This window comes from Nasonia vitripennis (assembly GCF_009193385.2).
Source record: "Nasonia vitripennis strain AsymCx chromosome 4 unlocalized genomic scaffold, Nvit_psr_1.1 chr4_random0005, whole genome shotgun sequence".
Lineage (NCBI taxonomy): Eukaryota > Metazoa > Arthropoda > Insecta > Hymenoptera > Pteromalidae > Nasonia > Nasonia vitripennis.
Genome location: NW_022279640.1, coordinates 485187 through 505494, shown reverse-complemented (window position 1 = coordinate 505494; position 20308 = coordinate 485187). Strand labels below are relative to the sequence as shown.

The window sequence follows — 20308 nt, the reverse complement described above, 5'->3', positions numbered from 1 at the left end:
ACAGCTAAAAAGAGAAGTTCTTTCAAAGAGCAGAAAAATTATGCATCAAGTTCATAAAAGTTTGAATCCAGATTTAGTATCTGAAAAAGTGATTGACATTCTTTCTTCGTACGATGGAGCTTGGCATAAGCGTGGGTTCACCTCTCTTTATGGATTTGGTTGCGTTATTGATCTGATGACTGGTCTTGTTGTCGACTATGAAGTGCTTAGTAAATATTGCCACATGTGCATGATTACTGAAAAGGATTTAGGATCTGACTCTCCAGAGTTTGATATTTGGTACAAATCACACAAAACTTCAGGCAATTGTAATAAAAATTATGATGGCTCTTCCGGCTCCATGGAGTTAGCCATAGCTGAAATTCTATGGCGAAGATCTGTGAGTGATTGTGAAATGAGATATATGACAATGCTATCTGATGGTGACGCTAAGACATTCAATCATTTATCCTCACTTAATATTTATTCGGATCCATTAGCGAAAGAAGAGTGCATCAATCATATGGTTAAACGCTTGTCTACAGTTTTAAGAGAAATACTAAAAAGTGCTTAAGCAAAGGGGATAACACTTGGTGGAGAGTCAGCTGGAGCGCTGACCAACAAAGTGATTGGCACGCTTGCTGGATAATATAGGAATGCTATTGTTCGCAATAAGAACAATGTACGGGACATGCAAAAACAAATTATGGCTACTTTATATCATTGTGGTTCCACAGATAAAAAGCACAATCATTCACAGTGTCCTCAAGGAAAGCAGTATTGGTACTTTTACAAGCGTGCTGTAGCAGAAAAAAAAGCCATAGTCATAAAAGTATGCAAGTGTTTTTGAATCAGGTTGTTGTAGAAAATATTCTACCAATATATGAATGATTGTCAAATGAAGAATTATTAGCTCGGTGCACCCAAGGACTTACTCAAAATGCCAACGAGGCTATACATTCAGTGCTGTGGAGAAAGTGCTCCAAAAATAATTCTTCATCAAAAACTAGAGTAGAAATTACTGCAGCTCATGCAGTTTCTGAGTACAACCTGGGTCGTCAAAGAAGTGCTGAGATACTTGCATCAATTACAAACAGTTAGATGACAAGTTACGCAGAAAAAATTACGACTCAGAAGGATAAAAAAAGGAAACTCTCAAGTGACAAGAAACATGAACCAGTCTAAAGCTGCAAGAATTTAAAAAAAATATGGCAGTAAACGACAAGAGTCATTAAAAGTACAATCAGAAGGTGTTAGATATGGTGCCGGATGTTTCTAAGTGAGTTCTAAAATTTTATATAAATTGTATGATAAGAGTATAAATATTAATCAAGAGAATTAATAATTTTATATAGTTTTACAGGATTACAGGATTTGAGATTATTATTATCTGATGACTGAGATCAGACTGATGCTTAGTGAGGTTATGTAAATATAAAATAAGAAGATATTAATGTTAACATTAAAAACCAAAGTACGGATGATCATGAAATCATTTTGTAAAGATTTATGTACAGTGAAATAGATTATTTATAAAATATTATGAATAACAGTAATTTGTTACAAAAACCTCATTTTCTCAGCTTTAAGTTTTGAAATATTCAAAATGCATCCTGCGCAATGCATTTCCATTTCATGATTCCAGCAAACTACGGTGAATTCTTTGTTATTTTAACAGTAAATCATAGTGATTACATTTTTATTATAGCCCATATGATATTAACGGCAAATCTAGGTACATCAAAATTTATTGTAATTTAACTCACTTTATTATTAATTTTATGCATTCAAATGACATATTTATTTATAAAAATAAAAAATTTTATTTGAAAATCCAATCACTATAATTCTTTCACATCGGCTTAAAGATTACACTCAAATTTTCTGGAATCATGAGATGCAAATGGGTTGCGCAGGATACCTTAGCAATATAGCTAAATTATAATAAAAAATTATGCTTCATTTGCATTATCCAACTAAATATTAAATAAATTGGGCTGAAAATTTACATAAAATTATATTTTTGATATACATAATGAGGTCAAAATCTTAGCTGACTAGATCTAAAGGGGAAAAAAAAGCGAAAACACCAGAACCCCACCTTAATAATTAAATCACTAAGAACTCTGTGTTCCGAGGTTACTTACACAATAAGGAACAATTATCAATTTGATTTTGATTAATTTGAAGTATATTGAAAGCAAATAATAAGAACTACGGCGCTAGGTGAGGTCACAATCAGTAAAGTTCGCTCCGACAGCCCCTTGACTTCCAGCAAACAATGACTAATTCCTTTTTTTTGACGAATGCGAGCAATTTGTATTATAAACTCTATCCACAAAAAATCATTGCGAGTGTAGGAGCATTAGTTTGTAAGCGCAACGTTTCAATATTGAGACGGCCCCGGGATAAGAGAGCGACAATTGGTAAGTCAGCAACAACCGGCTTATTACGGCTACATTGCTCTCGTAGTCAGGTAAGGGCAGGGAAATCCCAAATCAACGCAACTTGCTACACGTTGATAACGAATATAAAACCGGCTACTAGTGCATACACCGCCCTCTCGCATAACTCGTGTTCAATAATCTCACATGATCTCGCGGTTTCACCTAGAGCCTGGCACTTTTTAATATGGAACAGACATGGGTTTGCTATATACATATAAATATTTATATACGGTTGTGACGTGGCCAAACTCGGGGAAAATTGAAAATCTCCCACGAGGCCCGAAGGCCCGCACAACTAATTTCTATACGTTTTCTCCGCGTTTTCTCGGAGGAGGTTCCGCCGAATCCTCTCCCCCTCACTCGGGTTTGCAAGGGGGTAATCGGAAATTATAACTCTCGAGTTCTCTATTTACAGCACTTTATTCTCTCACCCGTCCTCCGATCCGTTACAAATCTCTACGCATTCACTCTCTTTCTCTCATACACTCTCTCGCGTGTCGCGTCGCAATCTCAGAAAAAAGGCGCTCTCTCGTGCGAGCCACGCTGTCTTGACCGAAGCCGAATTTCCTCGACGACGCGGTTGCTGCTCGACGATATCCTCGCGTTCGCGATCACGCTTCTCTCTCTCCCTCTCTCTCTCTATATATATCTGCATAAACGCACTTGACCCTACGGTCCTGCGAAGAGATATTGCATCCGTCAGGGTCATGGATAGGCTCGATGCACCCCGGAACACCGCCAGGAGTGACGGCAGATTGCCACCACTGGCCGTCACCCTCTCGTCGAGTGCACTAGCACGAGCTATCGTCGTTGCCAAAGCTCGTAAACGCAAGCTCCACACCAACGAGCTGGACGCAACCGTGATGGAGGAGGCCAAAGCTCTGAGCCCTGACCACCAAGGGCTCATAAACATCAATGAGCTACTCCCCACCGACGTCCACAAGCTGCGTTCACGGGCTAGGTTGGAAGCCAAGAGGAGGCAGGGCTGCCGAACGTTCGTCAGGGACGGGAGACTGTTCGTCCGCTGCAACGATGACAACGAGCGTGCCACCGTCATTACCACCGACGCCGAGCTGGATAATTTTTTAGCTCGGATCCCGCTCGCCGTAAACATCACTCCACAATGAAGCTGCCACACTTACATTTCATCCCACCACGTCCGCCATCAAGCTCATCCGCCGTGTCTTCATCGGGTTCTGAGGTATCTCTGTCTGAAGGTCTAAGGGTCTGTCATTTTAATGCGAACTCTCTCACGGGTCACATTGAGATGATCAGGCTCTTTTTATCCACTCGCTCTTTATTCCACATAATAGCTGTTACTGAGACCTGGCTAAGCGAGAAGGTGACATCCATCCCCTCGCTGGATGATTACCTGCTCTACAGACGAGACAGAAACAGAAACGGTGGAGGTGTGGCCCTCTATATACACAAATCTCTGACGGTTAGTGTTATTTCAACATCCGACGGTGAATGGTCCGGCAAGCCAGGCAAGCCTGAATACCTCTTTTGTGAGATATCGGCCAAGGGAGTTTCTCCCATCTTCGTGGGGGTTGTGTATCGTCCACCTCATGCTCCTTTTTTCCAAGGCTCTAACTTTATTAACGAACTAACAACTCACATGCACAACTACTCCACGAAGGTTATAATGGGGGACTTTAACTCTGACCAACTATCCTCATCTGAAGATGCCAATTTCATCAGGGCCTTCATTGATGAGAACTCCCTTTCGTCCGTTCCCTATGGTGCCACACACCATAAACAGGGTTCTGACACCTGGCTTGATCTGTGCCTAATCGACGAGCAGGATCGCCTGCAGTCATACTGGAAGACAGACGCACCTTTCATCAACGGACACGACCTTATCACGGCCACTCTCGACGTACAGATTCCACGCTACGTACCAAATACATACTCATACAGAAACTTTAAAGGAATCAGCGCTGAGAAGCTGAGAGACTTTCTTAGCGACTGTGACTGGTCATCTCTCACCACCTCATCACTTGACGACTGCATATCTTTACTCAACGCTAACCTCACTAACGCCATCAACCACCTCGCTCCATTGCGGACTGTGACTCCAGGACGACAACATCACCCGTGGTACACTGCGGCTCTTCGTGGCCTTGTATCCGAGAGCAATAGACTTTACAGGCGTTTCAGGGACTCCAGGCTCGAATCAGATCGACGCGTTTACAGACTAGCTAGAGACTATGCTCACAAACAAGTCGAGGAGGCCAGGCTGAATTATTACTATTCACGCCTGTCCACCTTGACTGATATTGCTGAGATCTGGAAAGAGCTGGAGAAACTTGGAATTTCTGCCACCAAGGCCCCCTTACCATCTAGATTCACCACAGATGAACTCAACACGCATTTCAGCGCGATCTCAAATGATCCGCTGGTTCCTGCTGTTGAGGATTATCTTGCTACCCTGGAAAGTCTTGACCTCCCGGAACATTTCGAATTCAAACCTATAACGGAATCGGACGTGTTGGCTGCGGTATCGCACTTTGACACTCAGGCCAGGGGGAGCGACGGCATCCCACAGGTTGTCATCTCAAAAGCTTTGCCGGTTCTTGCTCCCTTACTAAGTCATATTTTCAACCTGTCCCTTAGCGAACCCTGCTTCCCATCTGCCTGGAAAATGTCACTTGTGCGCGCACTCAACAAAGTCAGCTCACCAACAGCCCTGACTGATTACCGTCCGATTTCACTTCTCTGCTTTCTCTCCAAGGCTCTGGAGTGGCTAGTGCACAGGCAAGTCTCAGAATACCTTGAATCAAGGCTCTTACTAGATAACCTTCAAACAGGCTTCCGCACTGGTCACAGCACTCAGTCTGGCCTAATTAAGCTAACTGATGATGCCAGAGCTGGGATAAACAAAAAGAAAGTAACACTACTCCTTCTCTTTGACTTTAGCAAGGCGTTTGACACTGTGTGTCACGTCAGGCTCCTGAGAAAGCTATCCACCTTCGGCTTCTCAAAGCAAGTCATCCGCTGGTTTGCCTCCTACCTCTCTGGTAGAGAGCAGGCCGTCGTTGGTGACAATAACGAACGTTCTTCTCCTCGGCGTCTCAACATCGGCGTTCCGCAGGGGTCCGTTCTGGGTCCACTGCTGTTTGCATTGTACATCAATGACATCGGTTTCTGCCTTGATACCGATGTTTTCCATCTCATCTACGCGGATGACTTGCAAATTTACAGTCAATGACACCTCGAAGAGCTCAATTCTTTATCAAACAAGATGAGTGCCAATGCTGAGAGGATTACTGGTTGGGCTGAACAGAATAAGCTAAAACTAAAGCAATTGTCCTGGGCTCTCCCTACTACATAAACGCATTACCCTCAACAGCTAACACTTTCATTAACATAGGGGGTGCCCAGGTCAGCTTTGAATCTTCCGTGCGTAATCTGGGATTGGTGCTCGACTCTAAGCTTACGTGGAGGGAGCATATTACACAAGTGTGTAAGCGTGCTCACACACTAATGTACAGGCTTTACTTTTTCAGGAAAAGCACCAATCTCAGGTTGCGCAAGCACTTAGTGCAGGCCCTCCTGTTTCCTCTTATAGACTACTGTTCCCTCGTATACTGTGACCTGACGCAGGAACTCGACCTAAAACTTCAGAGGCTCGTGAATACAGGAATTCGGTACATCTATGGTGTAAGAAGAGATGAGCACATTTCCCCATACAGCCGGGAGTTGCAGTGGCTAACCACTGCCGGACGCAGGAAGTATTTCACTGTTTGTTTCCTAAGAAAAATGTTTAACACAGCCGTACCATCATACGTACTGGCATACTTTGACTTCCGCGTCACACTTCGGCCTGTTAGGGGGGAGGTGATACCTCTGGATATTCCGACATTCGCGACGGAGACGCTGAGGAACTCGTTTCATATCAGCGCCTCATACCTATGGGACAACCTGCCATCTCACATTCGTAACACTACATCTGTCTCAGGTTTCAAGAGACTAGCTAAAGAGCACTTTCTTGAGCTTGAAAACACAAACACTTGATTTCGCTTGTACACATTCACTCAAACGCACACACACACGCCTGTACACACTCACGCAAACGCACACACTCACACACTCTCGCTTGACCCATCTTCACATTATCATACTTTCACAATACACATTTTTACTGTACTACTATTGCTGCTGTATACATTTTATCGTACAACATACTGTACGTCAAATAAATCTAATCTAATCTAATCTAATCTCTCTCTCTCTCTCTCTCTCTCTCTCTCTCTCTCTCTCTCTCTCTCTCTCTCTCTCTCTCTCTCTCTTTCTCTCTCCTTATTCTCTCACTCTCACAAGCATACTCTCTTTACCACATTCGCCTTCGCGCTCCTCACACGATCGCGTCCGCGAATCTCCCAACTCGTCTCTGAGTACCTACTTAGTCTTCGCCTCGACGCCTAGACTGACTCTGGCAGTTCGACTTGGGATGGCAACTTCCTGGATATGACCTTGGCGCAGCTTCCTCTCTCGTTCCCTCGGTTGAAGTGGCCTCGGAAGTCCAGGTCGTCCTCTCGATCTGGCTGCTCGCTTCGTCTTCTTCTAGACGTCCCCGCGATAACCCTCGAACTCTACACTCCACAATAAATCTCACAATACTCTAACTCAAATTTCTCCGGCGCGTGTGTTCCGCTCGGGCGTCACACAAAAAGTGCGCGAACGGGAGAAAACTGCGCTCTTCGCCGCTCGCTGCCGCTTCTCCCACCCCTCGATTCTCCTCACGCGCGGTCCCATCGGCCGAAAACCGACGCGTATCAGCCTTGCACGGCTCATCATCCCCGCTCGTTGCTCCGACGGCGCGAAGCTCGGCTCGGCTCGGCGATTGGCGCACGCGCTCTCCTCTCACGCTCTCTCTCTCTCTCTCTCTCTCTCTCTCTCTCTCTCTCTCTCTCTCTCTCTCTCTTTCTCTCTCTCTCACTCGCACTCATACTATCCCTATCTCCGCACTGGCGCAGCAGTGCCACTCTTTACACGTTTCTGTTTCTCTTCTCTCTTCCTCGGCGCCGTCCTTCCTCCGCTCTGGTGATATCCACGTTCCATATTCACGTGCACTACACGCACTCGCGATGTACCTCGGGAAAAATAGCACAAAATTTAGAAGAGCCCTGGCAACTTAGCTGTCGCCAGTGGTTCTCGGAGTTTTGAAATGGAAGTTTTTTAATATGCATCACTTAAAAAATATTGGAGTAAAAATTGTAACTCATGTACTTTGGTGTACGATTTAACCTCAAGTTTTCGAAAAAATATTGACAAAAAATAAATCGAATACAGCTAATAAGCAGCTACAAGTAAAGATTTTAGATGTACATTTAACTTGCAGAGATCGATGAATTCATTTAAAAATAAGAATTAAGATAACAAAAAATCCGTCTAGATCCAAATTTTTAATATGATTTATGCCTTCTTTCTTGGTCTGTAAAATGCAAAGCTTCCATACGTAGGAAACAAAGGAAACAATCATATACACATACGCGCACACACACACACATATATAGTTGTTTTGATCCAAGGTAAGGTTCAGCCCCCCCCCCCCTCGCCCACCTCAGCCCCCCTCAAAATAACGTTAAAACGTTTCAAAAAACGCGTTATTTTGTACTCATGAAGCCCCCCCCCCCTCAGCCCCTCGTCAGTTACTTTATTCAACATTTATAGTAAAAAATATTACTCATTATGTTAAAAGTTCTTTTTTTTTCACGCAACTTATGAGGTAAATAGAAGAGCACGTTTTTTTCTCTGATGACAAAAATTTTAATGTTTTAGAATCAGAAATTAATATAGAATCTTATAGTAATTTCAATAAGCAATAATGTATTTTATTCGTGTATTTTCAATACTTTATTCTGTAATAAGCGGTTGCAAATTCATATTGCGCGCGCTCGTTTAGTCGCGCGATGTTAGCTCGGCATGCAAGCGCGGTGTTGCCAAGTCCTTTGCGGAGGTGCGCGTGATACACTGCGCGTAAAGGTTGACTATTTTGGGCTTGCGACCAGTAACACACGTGCGCGGAGACAAAACTAAAGTATCCCGGTAATCGTATCGTGTCCACGAGCATCATACAAACAATCAACTCTCATGGCTGGCACCTTCGATTTTAGCTTGACGTCCAGAGCTACCTAGGAGCCTTTCGAGGACTGATGCAGCTTGGCTAGAAGGGACGCCTCCTCGACTGGATTCTGTCGTTTGACCTTTGTCACCGGAGATCGTGCTTGACGCGTGCTTCGCATCTCCGTATATCTTACGAATTTTGTCACGCGACTATAAAGACGACGAAGCCAAGATTCGTGCTACCAAATCCTCGGCTCGTCTATCGAACACCGTCCTCTCGCGCGACACGTGCGACTATTGTTGCTCTTTTTACTGTTACAAACCCCGTCCTTCCTATTTGTTGTTTGCGGACTTGACAGGGTTGTACTGCGATATAGCCGCGGCATCCTCGTCGCCGTTAGCGAGCCGAGCAACTCTGCCGGTGCGGCGCTTTGCTTACGTCTTTCGAGATGATAACGCCATCGGCTTAGCTGTTTTAGCCGATTCGCTTTAGTCGAGCTCTTAGATGGGCTGTGCTTACACTTTCCATCCTGCTAATTCGTCGTCGGCGCACTTACCGTTACAATTTTCTGAAGTCGCCGCGCGGGCGTCGGGAGGGTTTCAGGGTAGCTCAGTTTACGGGTCCCTCCCACTTCTCTCCGCCACCACGGATGTCGACTCATATTTATCGGGCCGTTGCTCGCGCTTGCGCTTTTCTCCCGCTACTACGTCCGTCGGCCTAAGCTCAGACGCGAGTTCGCACGCTTCTGGTGGGTTGTTTATCGCCTTCACCTCTCAAGCATCCCCCGGAGATCGAGACTCATCGTCGTCCCCATCTTCGTCGTCTTTGTCACAAAAGATGTTTATTTCTTTGACCGACACTAGCTTTTCTACTCTTCCTTTTTTATCGGTCAGCTCGAATGTATTCGAATCGACTTAGGCCGTAATCGTATATGGGTATTTCCCTATGTACGGAAAAGCCGATTTCGCCGTGATGCCTTCCAACGCAGACAACAATACGTGTTTCTTATTGGCGATGTTGCCAACCTCAAAAGTTAACACTAGTCGGCGGGCATAAAAAAAGCCGCCTGGCGATCTTGCGTCTCGTTGGACAGCGCCTTTGCACGCTCGTGCAGAGCTGGCAGCTTAGCGAGGTGGTTTCGCCACGCTCCCACAGCCTTCTACTGTGCAGCCTCTCGATCTTCTTTCCCTCTAAGAGATGCTGGCATTTTCGGCTGCTTGTTAAAATTCATCATCGCTTCATGCTTTGCCGTTGGCTTTGCAAAGTGGCACGCACTCTATCCATCAAGTAAACAAACCCTTGGAAATAAGTGCGTACTCGTGGCCTTTAACAGACTGCGGCAAGGGGTCCATAATATCTCCGGCTACCCATTGTCGAGGCCTTTGCATCACACGTTTACCTATGAAACCTGGTAGTGCGCGCTGTTCAACGCTGGAGTCGCGCACGGACGTTAGCCGTTGGTGCAATGACGACTCCGCGCAATGCAGCTAAGTCACTCACGTATACAAAATGCACGGCGAGCCAATGGCCAAGACGATGCCGCGGCTATATCCCAATCCAACCCTGTCAAGTCCGCGAACAGGAGATGGGAAGGACGGGGTTCGTAACAGCAAAAAGCACAACTTGTGAATAGAATAGTTGCATATATTGATTTCCATAATTGGTTACAATAGCGCAGTGTCTCACGTGCCTTCGCGCACGACTTGGCAACACCGCGCTTGCATGCCGAGCTAAAATCGCGCGACTTAACGAACGCGCAATATAAATTCGCGACCACTTGTTACAAAATAAAGTATTAAAAATACAAGAATAAAATATATCATTGCTTATTGAAATTACTATGAGATTCTATATTAATTTCTAATTCTAAAACATCCAAATTTTTGTCAGAGAAAAAAACGCGCTATTCTATTTACCTCATGGGTGACGTGGAAAAAATAGAACTTTTAACACAATGAATAATATTTTTTACTATAAATGTTGAATAAAGTAACTGAAGGGGGGCAGAGGGTGGCCAATGAGGGGCGGGGGCGAGGGGGGCTTTATGAGTAAAAAATAACTCGTTTTTTTAAACGTTTTAACGTTATTTTGAGGGGGTTGAGGAGGGGCTGAGGGGGTGAGGGGGGCTGAATCTCACTTTGGCTCAAAACAACTATATAATATAGGTGTATATATATATACACACCCGACTTGTCACCTGAACCGCATTCTCACTTTAAGTATCGCCAGGGTCACTGCTCTGCGAACTTTCCTCTGCAATTGAATGCATGATTATGTGTCGATAGGCGGTTTCGAGCTACCGGGCTTCGCTTCAGCTTTGCTACGTGCATGTACACTTTTACACTATGGGGTTTACTGGAAATTCGAGAAGCGTGTGCTATTGGTCGCTCGCATGATGCGTTCCTCCTGCTAAGGCACTTGTCGCTTTTCTCGTTTCGCTGATTCGTGGCCTCCCTGTCCGGTAATTTCCAAAATCCGCGGAGTCGAGCATCGATCGCTTTGCGCTCCCGGTTATTCTTTTTCCCAACCCTGCGACCGTGACTACTGCAGCTGCTATGCAAACAGTTTCCGGACGAAAACTCGTTGTCCAAGGCCATTACACGCTCGACGATTGCCCTCGCCTGATCTTCTAGTGCTTTACGCTTGTGCTCTAGATCCTTGCTCGAACGCTCGATGTACACGCCACGCTATAGCAGCTTCTCGTTATACCGACTCGCTCGTCTCTAACGTCTTTCCTATTCTCGCACGGCGGCGCACAGTGTTGCAGAATACGAAAAAAATGGTCAAAATTCTAATGGCGTGAAAAACAAAATGTTTGTAATATAATTTTTTTTTTAGGATCCACTTTTCACGGTACGCCAGCGATTTTTATAAATATATGCCCATGTCGCAAAGTAAGCATATACGCAGCGACAAATTCTTAAAACGTGTTACTATAACGTTTCCGCTTCCTTAACTTTAAAATAATACAGAAAATGTAAAAATGGAAATCATAGTTGAAAAAGATAGCTTTTACCTTAACTCGAGCATTTAAAAAAATGAATACTTAGATAAAAAATTATAAAAAGCGGAAAATCAAGGAAATCTTAAAATCGCGTTTATTTTTTTAAATGCTTATAACTTACTTATCTAAACGATTACAAAACAGACTTTTACTTTCATTTTAATGGCTCACAGTTAATACACTGTCTCTTTACTAAACATGGATTTGTTACTTTGCCTCTACTTTTCTCAATATATGCGTATGCGCTTCGCAACATGGGCATATATCTATAAAAATCCAGGGCGTACTGAGAGAAACGGATCCTAAAAATACAGTATGTAATGAACATTTTCACTATTGAAACTTTATTTTTCACAATATTTTTAGGGAAGCCAGAATTTTGGCCACTCTTTTTCTAATCAGCAACACTGTGTGGCGGCTGTGCCCTGTCTAAAGCCGGTGATGGGCCTGCGAGGACTCTGTTGGCTTTTACACCTTTTAGACCATCTTTTTTTTACGCGTAGGTTATATACGTCCGCTTGGCATCATTCATCGATCTGGGCCCGCTCTTTTACCGATACTGGCATGCCAATGAGGTCACTTGGAATCTCCTCGTTATCCGAATCCGTACTTAGTCTGAGGTTTTCGAGTCTGCTCTCCAACTTCTGCAGTTCGAATTAGGTGGCCGACCTTTCCTCCGTAGGAGACAGTAATCACGTCTTCCCAAATAATTCGGTTAGATGATACGTTGCCGAGGGTTCAGAGACATCACGCGGCGAAGTAGCCCCTGCTCCGTTCCGCAGCAACGCTTCCTCCGGCCATATGCGTGTCACGCGCTGTACCCGTCGATCATTTTCCGATCCGTCCGTATCTATTGCCGTCAGGCTAAGTGCTTTCTTAGACGACTGGCCGGATTTCTGGCTCATTTTTCCAAAAACTTTAAACCCTTGACGTATAAGCCTTTCTTGTTTCCTCACGTGTTTGGGGTCGTTCTCCGTTTCCAGCTCTGTCTTTTTTACGCGTGCCTAAACTCAATACCCACTTAGCATACTGTCCCCGACGAGCACTGACTCTACCCAACCTAGTTGTCGCCCAACAAAAAAGGGTCAGCCATCACAGCGCCCTGCTTCACTCCCGAAAGCCAAGTTGTACATGGAAAATGAAAAACAAGAAGGACTTAAGGGGACCTAACCACCTTAAACCACTTTTTTGAAAACATATGAATGGGCCGTAAAATGTATGTAATATAAGGTTTTCGAGTGCGCTGATTACGAATCTGTCATCAGATTTGCAAAAAAAATTGTTTAAACAACCTATATAAATAATGTATAGCAAAATTAATAATTTTTCAAGTCAAATACTTTTTGCACGCTAACGCGCACATACATACATATATCTACTATATTTATTATTTGTTAGCTTCTTTTATGTGTGCTCGCGTGCGTATGTGTGTGTGTGTGTGTGTGTAATATAAAAGTAAAATAAATCAACCTATATCCACAACAGGGAACAGATACAGATACAAGGAACAGCTCGCTGTTCCTCATATCTATAGTTATAAAAGAAGAAAACAAAAAAGAACAGGGAACAATAGAGAGTTGTCCGTAGAGAGATGTCTAATGAACAGAACAAGCCTTGGTTTGGTACAATTCATTGATCCGTTTATTCTGAATTCTGCGGTACTCAAAAAAATAGCATGTTTTACACTGCAGCAGTTTTTAAGAGAATATATCTATTGAGATATATATATAAAAAATTATTTCTACAGTTTTTTACATTATAATATTAAATTAAATAATTACTTTACAATTTGGCATAAAAAATCATTCAGTTTTACAAAAATCAAGACATTATTGTAATAATTATTTTAAGGTGGTTAGGCCCCCTTAAAGGTAGATGACCGCGATGAAGGCTAAGATCCGCATGTTGAATACTTCTGATTAGTCTGCGTCGGCGACTGCCCAGAGCGCGATGGCTGCTGTCCTGCATAACTCATGGGGAGCTGGGCCGCACTAACGACTGCTCGATCGAGTTGGCCCAGACGGGCTTGATGATTAATTGGCCGCTGGTTCAGCTGTTGAAAATCCCTAACTAACCGATTCTCTTTAATGAACTGTGCACTTGATTTTGTTGGGCACAAGTTGAACAGGCGACTGGTCTAATCGCCTGCATGATTTAATGCTGTTCTTCGTAAGCGGTTTGCTGATTTCGGAGAGAATCTGCTCTCTCATGGCTGTCTGAATAATCTGAATAGTATGGCTAGTAATTACATAGCAATATTTATTTCACTATATGCCAAATAATTAAAAATCGATATTTTTAACAGGTCGGATAAGGCCATCAACTGAACTATAAAAAAATATTTACTTTTTTAAACATCAACAATCAAAATCCATAAGATTTGTTTTTATTTCAAATAGCTTAAATCAAGAAAAAAGATGTGATTTGCGTTTTTCTCTTCAAGAGGAAAAACACATCAAAAACCACGTAGAAAAGTTGAATCAAAGTAATTTCGAAGCTTAAATAATCGTAAATGATCATTTTAAATCAGAAAACCATGTTTTTCAAGAATAATTGTGTTTTTCAGCATCAAAAAATAAATTAAATACCAAGGACAGGACAGAGTCAAAGTATCTTGGAAGTTCAAATAATCGCAAATGATTATTTTAAATGCGGAAACTATGTTTATAGCACTGCGTGGCATAAATCCGCATTTATGTCACGCCTATGAGTGGCATAAGTAGGCCTTCATTGCGCCGTGCATATCGCCCTCGCTACGCTCGGGCGCTAACCTCACGGTGCAAAAAAGGACTGCTAATGCCACGGTTAGGCGTGACAGCAGATTTATGCTAGTCAGTGCTATAAAATATCGTATGATACACGCGTCATAAGTCGATCTTCATGTTACGGCGTTAAGCGCCCGAGCGTAGCGAGTGCCGTACAGTACGACTTATGCCACTAGTATCGTAATGTTCTACTTTGAGGGATAATTTGCGTTTTTCTCGCAAGAAGTACTGCCTGTGGCGATTTGATTAACATGTTTTGAATCAGCGTCAAAAAAGACTTTGGAAACTATGTGTAGAAGTCAAATCAAAGAAGTTTCCAAGCCCAAATAACTGCAAATGAGCATTTTATACAGGAAAAAACACGATTTTAAGTAAAGATTTTCTTTTTTCTCTTAAAAACTAAAGTCTACAATGATTTTACCTTGTGATTCGATTCAGCGTGAAAAAATACATTGTACCATGTACAGAAATTCAATTTGTCTATTTTTCTAGGCTTTGCATGGAAATTAATGCATTTTTATTGAAAATTTCCATGTTTGGGCATTACGTTTAAGGTTATGTATGTACATTTTAATATCGGGACTAGTTTCCCTATATTCTAGAATACTTTATTTTATACCATACACAATTTCAATGGCCTAGCTCAATTTTTGTGGAAGATCTACGATTTTTAACACAACGTCTAAAACGCGTACGTTTCCTAATGGAAGGTTGAAGGCTTGTAATGTCTACGAGGAGCTAGAAATATTTGTGTTATACAGGTTAACTGCCTAAACTACCTTATCTATTAGTTTTGAGTGTGCAGGGGATTGTGTATTTGATGTCGTTGCGTTCGAAAGCGACTTGCGTGGCGTTCGTGGAACCATTATTCCAGATCGAAGTAGCATAAAATAACTTTCACTAGTACACTCGGACGAGCCCCTAAAATGTTATGATCGAGTTCGGATGAATGTAAATGACAACACGTTATTTATAAAACCAAACTCTTTATTCGAAACGTAAACACATCTCAGCTCATCAGCTGTTACGATCAGACTGAACCTAAGCAATAACATTCGCGATGTCGTGTATCTCCTGCTGAAAATTTGCACGTACTATTAAAAGCATTTAAAGATGTTTTAAAACACGTAAAAATCCATGTAATAACGCATGTTTTTAAAAACGTACTATAATACGTGTAAAACATGCACTAAAGCACGTATTTTAGCATGTACTATCACACGCACTTTACGACAGGGTAACTGTCGAACCCAGTGGTAAAATACCCTCGCACTTGTCTTCACCTGAGCCCTCACGAGTAACCATAATAGTTACATATTTTGGTGGTGTTTGAAGAAAGACAAGTGTTGGAATGCATCAATATTTGTATAAATGCAAGCATGAATGAGCAAACATCGAGAAGACGCTAAGGTATTAGAAGGTAAGGGAAAGAACGAGTGCGCAAGTATGAGAGAGAGAGAGAGAGAGAGAGAGAGAGAGAGAGAGAGAGAGAGAGAGAGAGAAAGCGGAACAAATTTTCCACTGTCCCCGGAACGGCCTGGCGTGGCGTTAGAAGAGCCCAAGCGTGGGTCTAAAGTCATTCTGAAAGTGACAGGCAAGCGTTAGTCCTAAAGTGTATTAATTTATGTATATTAATATAGTGTTACATAAATTCCTTATTTAATCACACATCATCACTATTAATGTAGTGTTAAATAAATTCCTTATTCTATCACACATCACAATCCTTTATATAAGAAAATCCAACAACAAGCCGTAAGAGGAGAGTAAGAGAGAGAGAGAGAGAGAGGGAGAGAGAGAGAGAGAGAGAGGGAGAGAGAGAGAGAGAGAGAGAGAGGGAGAGAGAGAGAGAGAAGTAGCAGCCTGATTGCTGACACATGTCAGCTAAAAAGAGAGAGAGGGAGAGAGTCAGCAGATGACGTATTACGAAAGTTAAGCAGCGCTAGCCGAGTTTCGTAAGTGGCTGCGGGTGACCACCCTGTAAAATTAGAAAAAAAAGATAAGTACATTTTTTTTTCTTTATTTTATTATTAACAGACAATATATGTGTATAATATAAAAATAAGATTACAATTAATAACATTATTAGAATTTTTAATATTTTTTTAATTAAAAAATAAAATACTAAATACGTAATCGAAGTACGCAACAATTTATTTTTCTATTGAGATTTGATTGTTAATGATTTCGAAGCCCAGCAAATTTTCATTTTCATGTACTTTATCATGTACAAAAACATGTATTACCCCATGTTCTAAAATGGAATCTAAAAAGCGAGTGTAATAATACATCCTAAAATACGTGCGCATTTTCAACAGGGTCTCCTTGCTAGGGGTCGCTATGCACGATTCTTGGCGTTCAAATCGTGCAACGTTCGGGCTCAGTCACAACAACATATTATAACGAGGTAGAACGTCCCTCGCCACGCCGGAAATTAAGACAGAATAGATAGTGACGACATAGGGCAGCGTTGGCTCAGCGACACGCGCACCTAGAGATCTTGTGAGCACCAGATTAAATCCTGGCCCCGGCGTTCCTTTTGTGATGTTCTAAGGAACGATCTCTACCCTGTTACAATATAGTTACTGTACATACTACAAAAACAAAATGATATATATATATATATATATATATATATATATATATATATATGATCTCTCCTCTGTATTTTTAAAAAATTTTTTTATAGAATAATATCCCGATATGAATGGGCACACTCTGGCATAACACAGCATAATTTAGTACAGCTTATCATACCGCAAAAGAGTTAGTAACAATTGTAATTTTTTTAGGGAAAAATGTGTTATTCTTTTAATTGATTTAGCCAAGCGTGGCTGAAATGGCGTCAATACTGTGTGCCACATTATGCCCAATTATGACACACCATTACACAATGTACCTTCATTATATCACACGCTGTGTCAAATAATGCCATACTGGTCTTCTAAACACATCTTGTCAAAATGTGCTATGGATCTACCACGGACAATGCCACACTATGTTAAACTATACCAGACAATGACCATTTGGTGACAATCGTCTGAACTCGCATACGTTCAGCATAACGTTGCGTAGTCTGGCTCAGTTTGGCACAATTTTTCACAGTTTGTCATAGTCTGGAATGATTTGATACAGCAAATTATTTTCATTAATATTTCACTTATCTATAAAAATTTACTCATGGCAGAGAACCTCATAAATTATGTCAACAATAAGGGTTCAAACTTTTAACTTTTCAGAAGACATACAGCAAAATTCATCTCGAAAAAATAGCATATTGATGGGAAATTTGAATTAAAATGAATGCAATAAAATTCTGGCATTGAATTACCTGTTACTATGTTTATTTAAACATGATTATTATTAACTTTGCGTCTATATTAATAAATCAATCAAATATTTCTCTTACCTGTAACCAAAAAAAAAATTTTCTACTTGATGATTTAAATTTTAATAGGTATACTCTTCCAGTTTTGCACTGTGTTACATGCTTGAATTCGCAATCCTCAGGAAATATAATTAAATCCTAAAAAATATAAACACAAAAAATATATGATTTATTGAAATAAATAAAATGATTATATACATTATTATTATTATTATTATGTACATTATTACGATACAGAAATAAACATTTTATAGGATAAAATTTTCGCAATTATGAATTATTATTTTATCTTATACTTAATGTTTTTTATAGTAAGAATTTAAATCTTTTATTTGTTTTTGCCTTTATAACGGGGTGATGTTTTGATAGTAGTCGCGCAGACGTTAGCTGCGTGCGATGCAACTACTGATCACCTCGCAATAATCGAGACAAGGTCTCGTTCCCTCCTGTTGTTTCGAGGCACGTAGTGGACCGGCCAAGGTCGTAAAATAGCTAGCTGCAGGTTTTACGCACGTGTATCATGAAGCGAATGGGAAATAATCGGAAATAATCGACGCTAAACACATGATTTAGATAGTAGAAAAAGAGTATATTGTACTCAGCCAAAGTATGCAATACACGGGCACACACACGGGAGTTTAAGGCCCAGACGAACGGCATAATCAGAGACCGGAAGTAAGCTAGTGAGAGAGAGAGAGAGATTTTTTAGATTTTTAGATTTATTAGATTTATTTGGCGTACAATATGTTGTACGATAAATTGTATACAGCAGGAGTAGTAGTACAGCAAAAATATGTATTGTGATAGTATGATAATGTGAAGATGGGTTAAGCGAGAGTGTGTGAGTGTGCGCGTTTGCGTGAATGTGTACAAGAGATTCAAGTGTTTGTATTTTCAAGCTCGAGAAAGTGCTCTTTAGCTAGTCTCTTGAAACCTGAGACAGATGTAGTGTTACGAATGTGAGATGGTAGGATGTTCCATAGGTATGAGGCGCTGATATGAAACGAGTTCCTCAGCGTCTCCGTCGCGAATGTCGGAATATCCAGAGGTATCACCTCCCCCCTAACAGGCCGAAGTGTCACGCGGAAGTCAAAGTATGCCAGTACGTATGATGGTACGGCTGTGTTAAACATTTTTCTTAGGAAACAAGCAGTGAAATACTTCCTGCGTCCGGCAGTGGTTAGCCACTGCAACTCCCGCCTGTATGGGGAGATGTGCTCATCTCTTCTTACACCATAGATGTACCGAATTCCTGTATTCACGAGCCTCTGAAGTTTTAGGTCGAGTTCCTGCGTCAGGTCACAGTATACGAGAGAACAATAGTCTATAAGAGGAAACAGGAGGGCCTGCACTAAGTGCTTGCGCAACCTGAGATTGGTGCTTTTCCTGAAAAAGTAAAGTCTGTACATTAGCGTGTGAGCACGCTTACACACTTGTGTAATATGCTCCCTCCACGTAAGCTTAGAGTCGAGCACCAATCCCAGATTACGCACGGAAGATTCAAAGCTGACCTGGGCACCCCCTATGTTAATGAAAGTGTTAGCTGTTGAGGGTAATGTGTTTATGTAGTAGGGAGAGCCCAGGAAAATTGCTTTATTTTTAGCAACATTAAGTTTTAGCTTATTCTGTGCAGCCCAACCAGTAATCCTCTCAGCATTGGCACTCATCTTGTTTGATAAAGAATCGAGCTCTTCGAGGTGGCATTGACTGTAAATTTGCAAGTCATCCGCGTAGATGAGATGGGAAACAGCGGTATCAAGGCAGAAACCGATGTCATTGATGTACAATGCAGACAGCAGGGGACCCAGAACGGACCCCTGCGGGACGCCGATGTTGAGACGCCGAGGAGAAGAACGTTCGTTATTGTCACCAACGACGGCCTGCTCTCTACCAGAGAGGTAGGAGGCAAACCAGCGGATGACTTGCTTTGAGAAGCCGAAGGTGGATAGCTTTCTCAGGAGCCTGACGTGACACATAGTGTCAAACGCCTTGCTAAAGTCAAAGAGAAGGAGTAGTGTTACTTTCTTTTTGTTTATCCCAGCTCTGGCATCATCAGTTAGCTTAATTAGGCCAGACTGAGTGCTGTGACCAGTGCGGAAGCCTGTTTGAAGGTTATCTAGTAAGAGCCTTGATTCAAGGTATTCTGAGACTTGCCTGTGCACTAGCCACTCCAGAGCCTTGGAAAGAAAGCATAGAAGTGAAATCGGACGGTAATCAGTCAGGGCTGTTGGTGAACTGATTTTGTTGAGTGCGCGCACAAGTGACAATTTCCAGGCAGATGGGAAGCAGGGTTCGCTAAGGAACAGTTTGAAAATATGACTTAGTGAGGGAGCAAGAACCGGCAATGCTTTTGAGATGACAACCTGTGGGATGCCGTCGCTCCCCCTGGCCTGAGTGTCAAAGTGCGACACCGCAGCCAACACGTCCGATTCCGTTATAGGTTTGAATTCGAAATGTTCCGGGAGATCAAGACTTTCCAGGGTAACAAGATAATCCTCAACAGCAGGAGCCAGCGGATCATTTGAGATTGCGCTGAAATGCGTGTTGAGTTCATCTGTGGTAAATCTAGATGGTAAGGGGGCCTTGGTGGCAGAAATTCCAAGTTTCTCCAGCTCTTTCCAGATCTCAGCAATATCGGTCAAGATGGACAGGCGT

At 42.1% G+C, this 20308-nt stretch overlaps 1 protein-coding gene across 3 annotated transcripts in view; it reads right to left on the bottom strand.

The window, feature by feature from the left end:
* The window catches only part of LOC116738459 (proteasomal ubiquitin receptor ADRM1), a 153966-nt gene that overhangs the window by 78921 nt on the left and 54737 nt on the right, over positions 1-20308 (bottom strand). For all 3 annotated transcript variants that reach the window (XM_031928265.2, XM_031928262.2, XM_031928264.2), the window contains exon 2: positions 17675-17791. In XM_031928265.2, coding sequence (XP_031784125.1) covers positions 17675-17791 — 117 coding nt within the window. The remainder of the gene's footprint in view (positions 1-17674; positions 17792-20308) is intronic.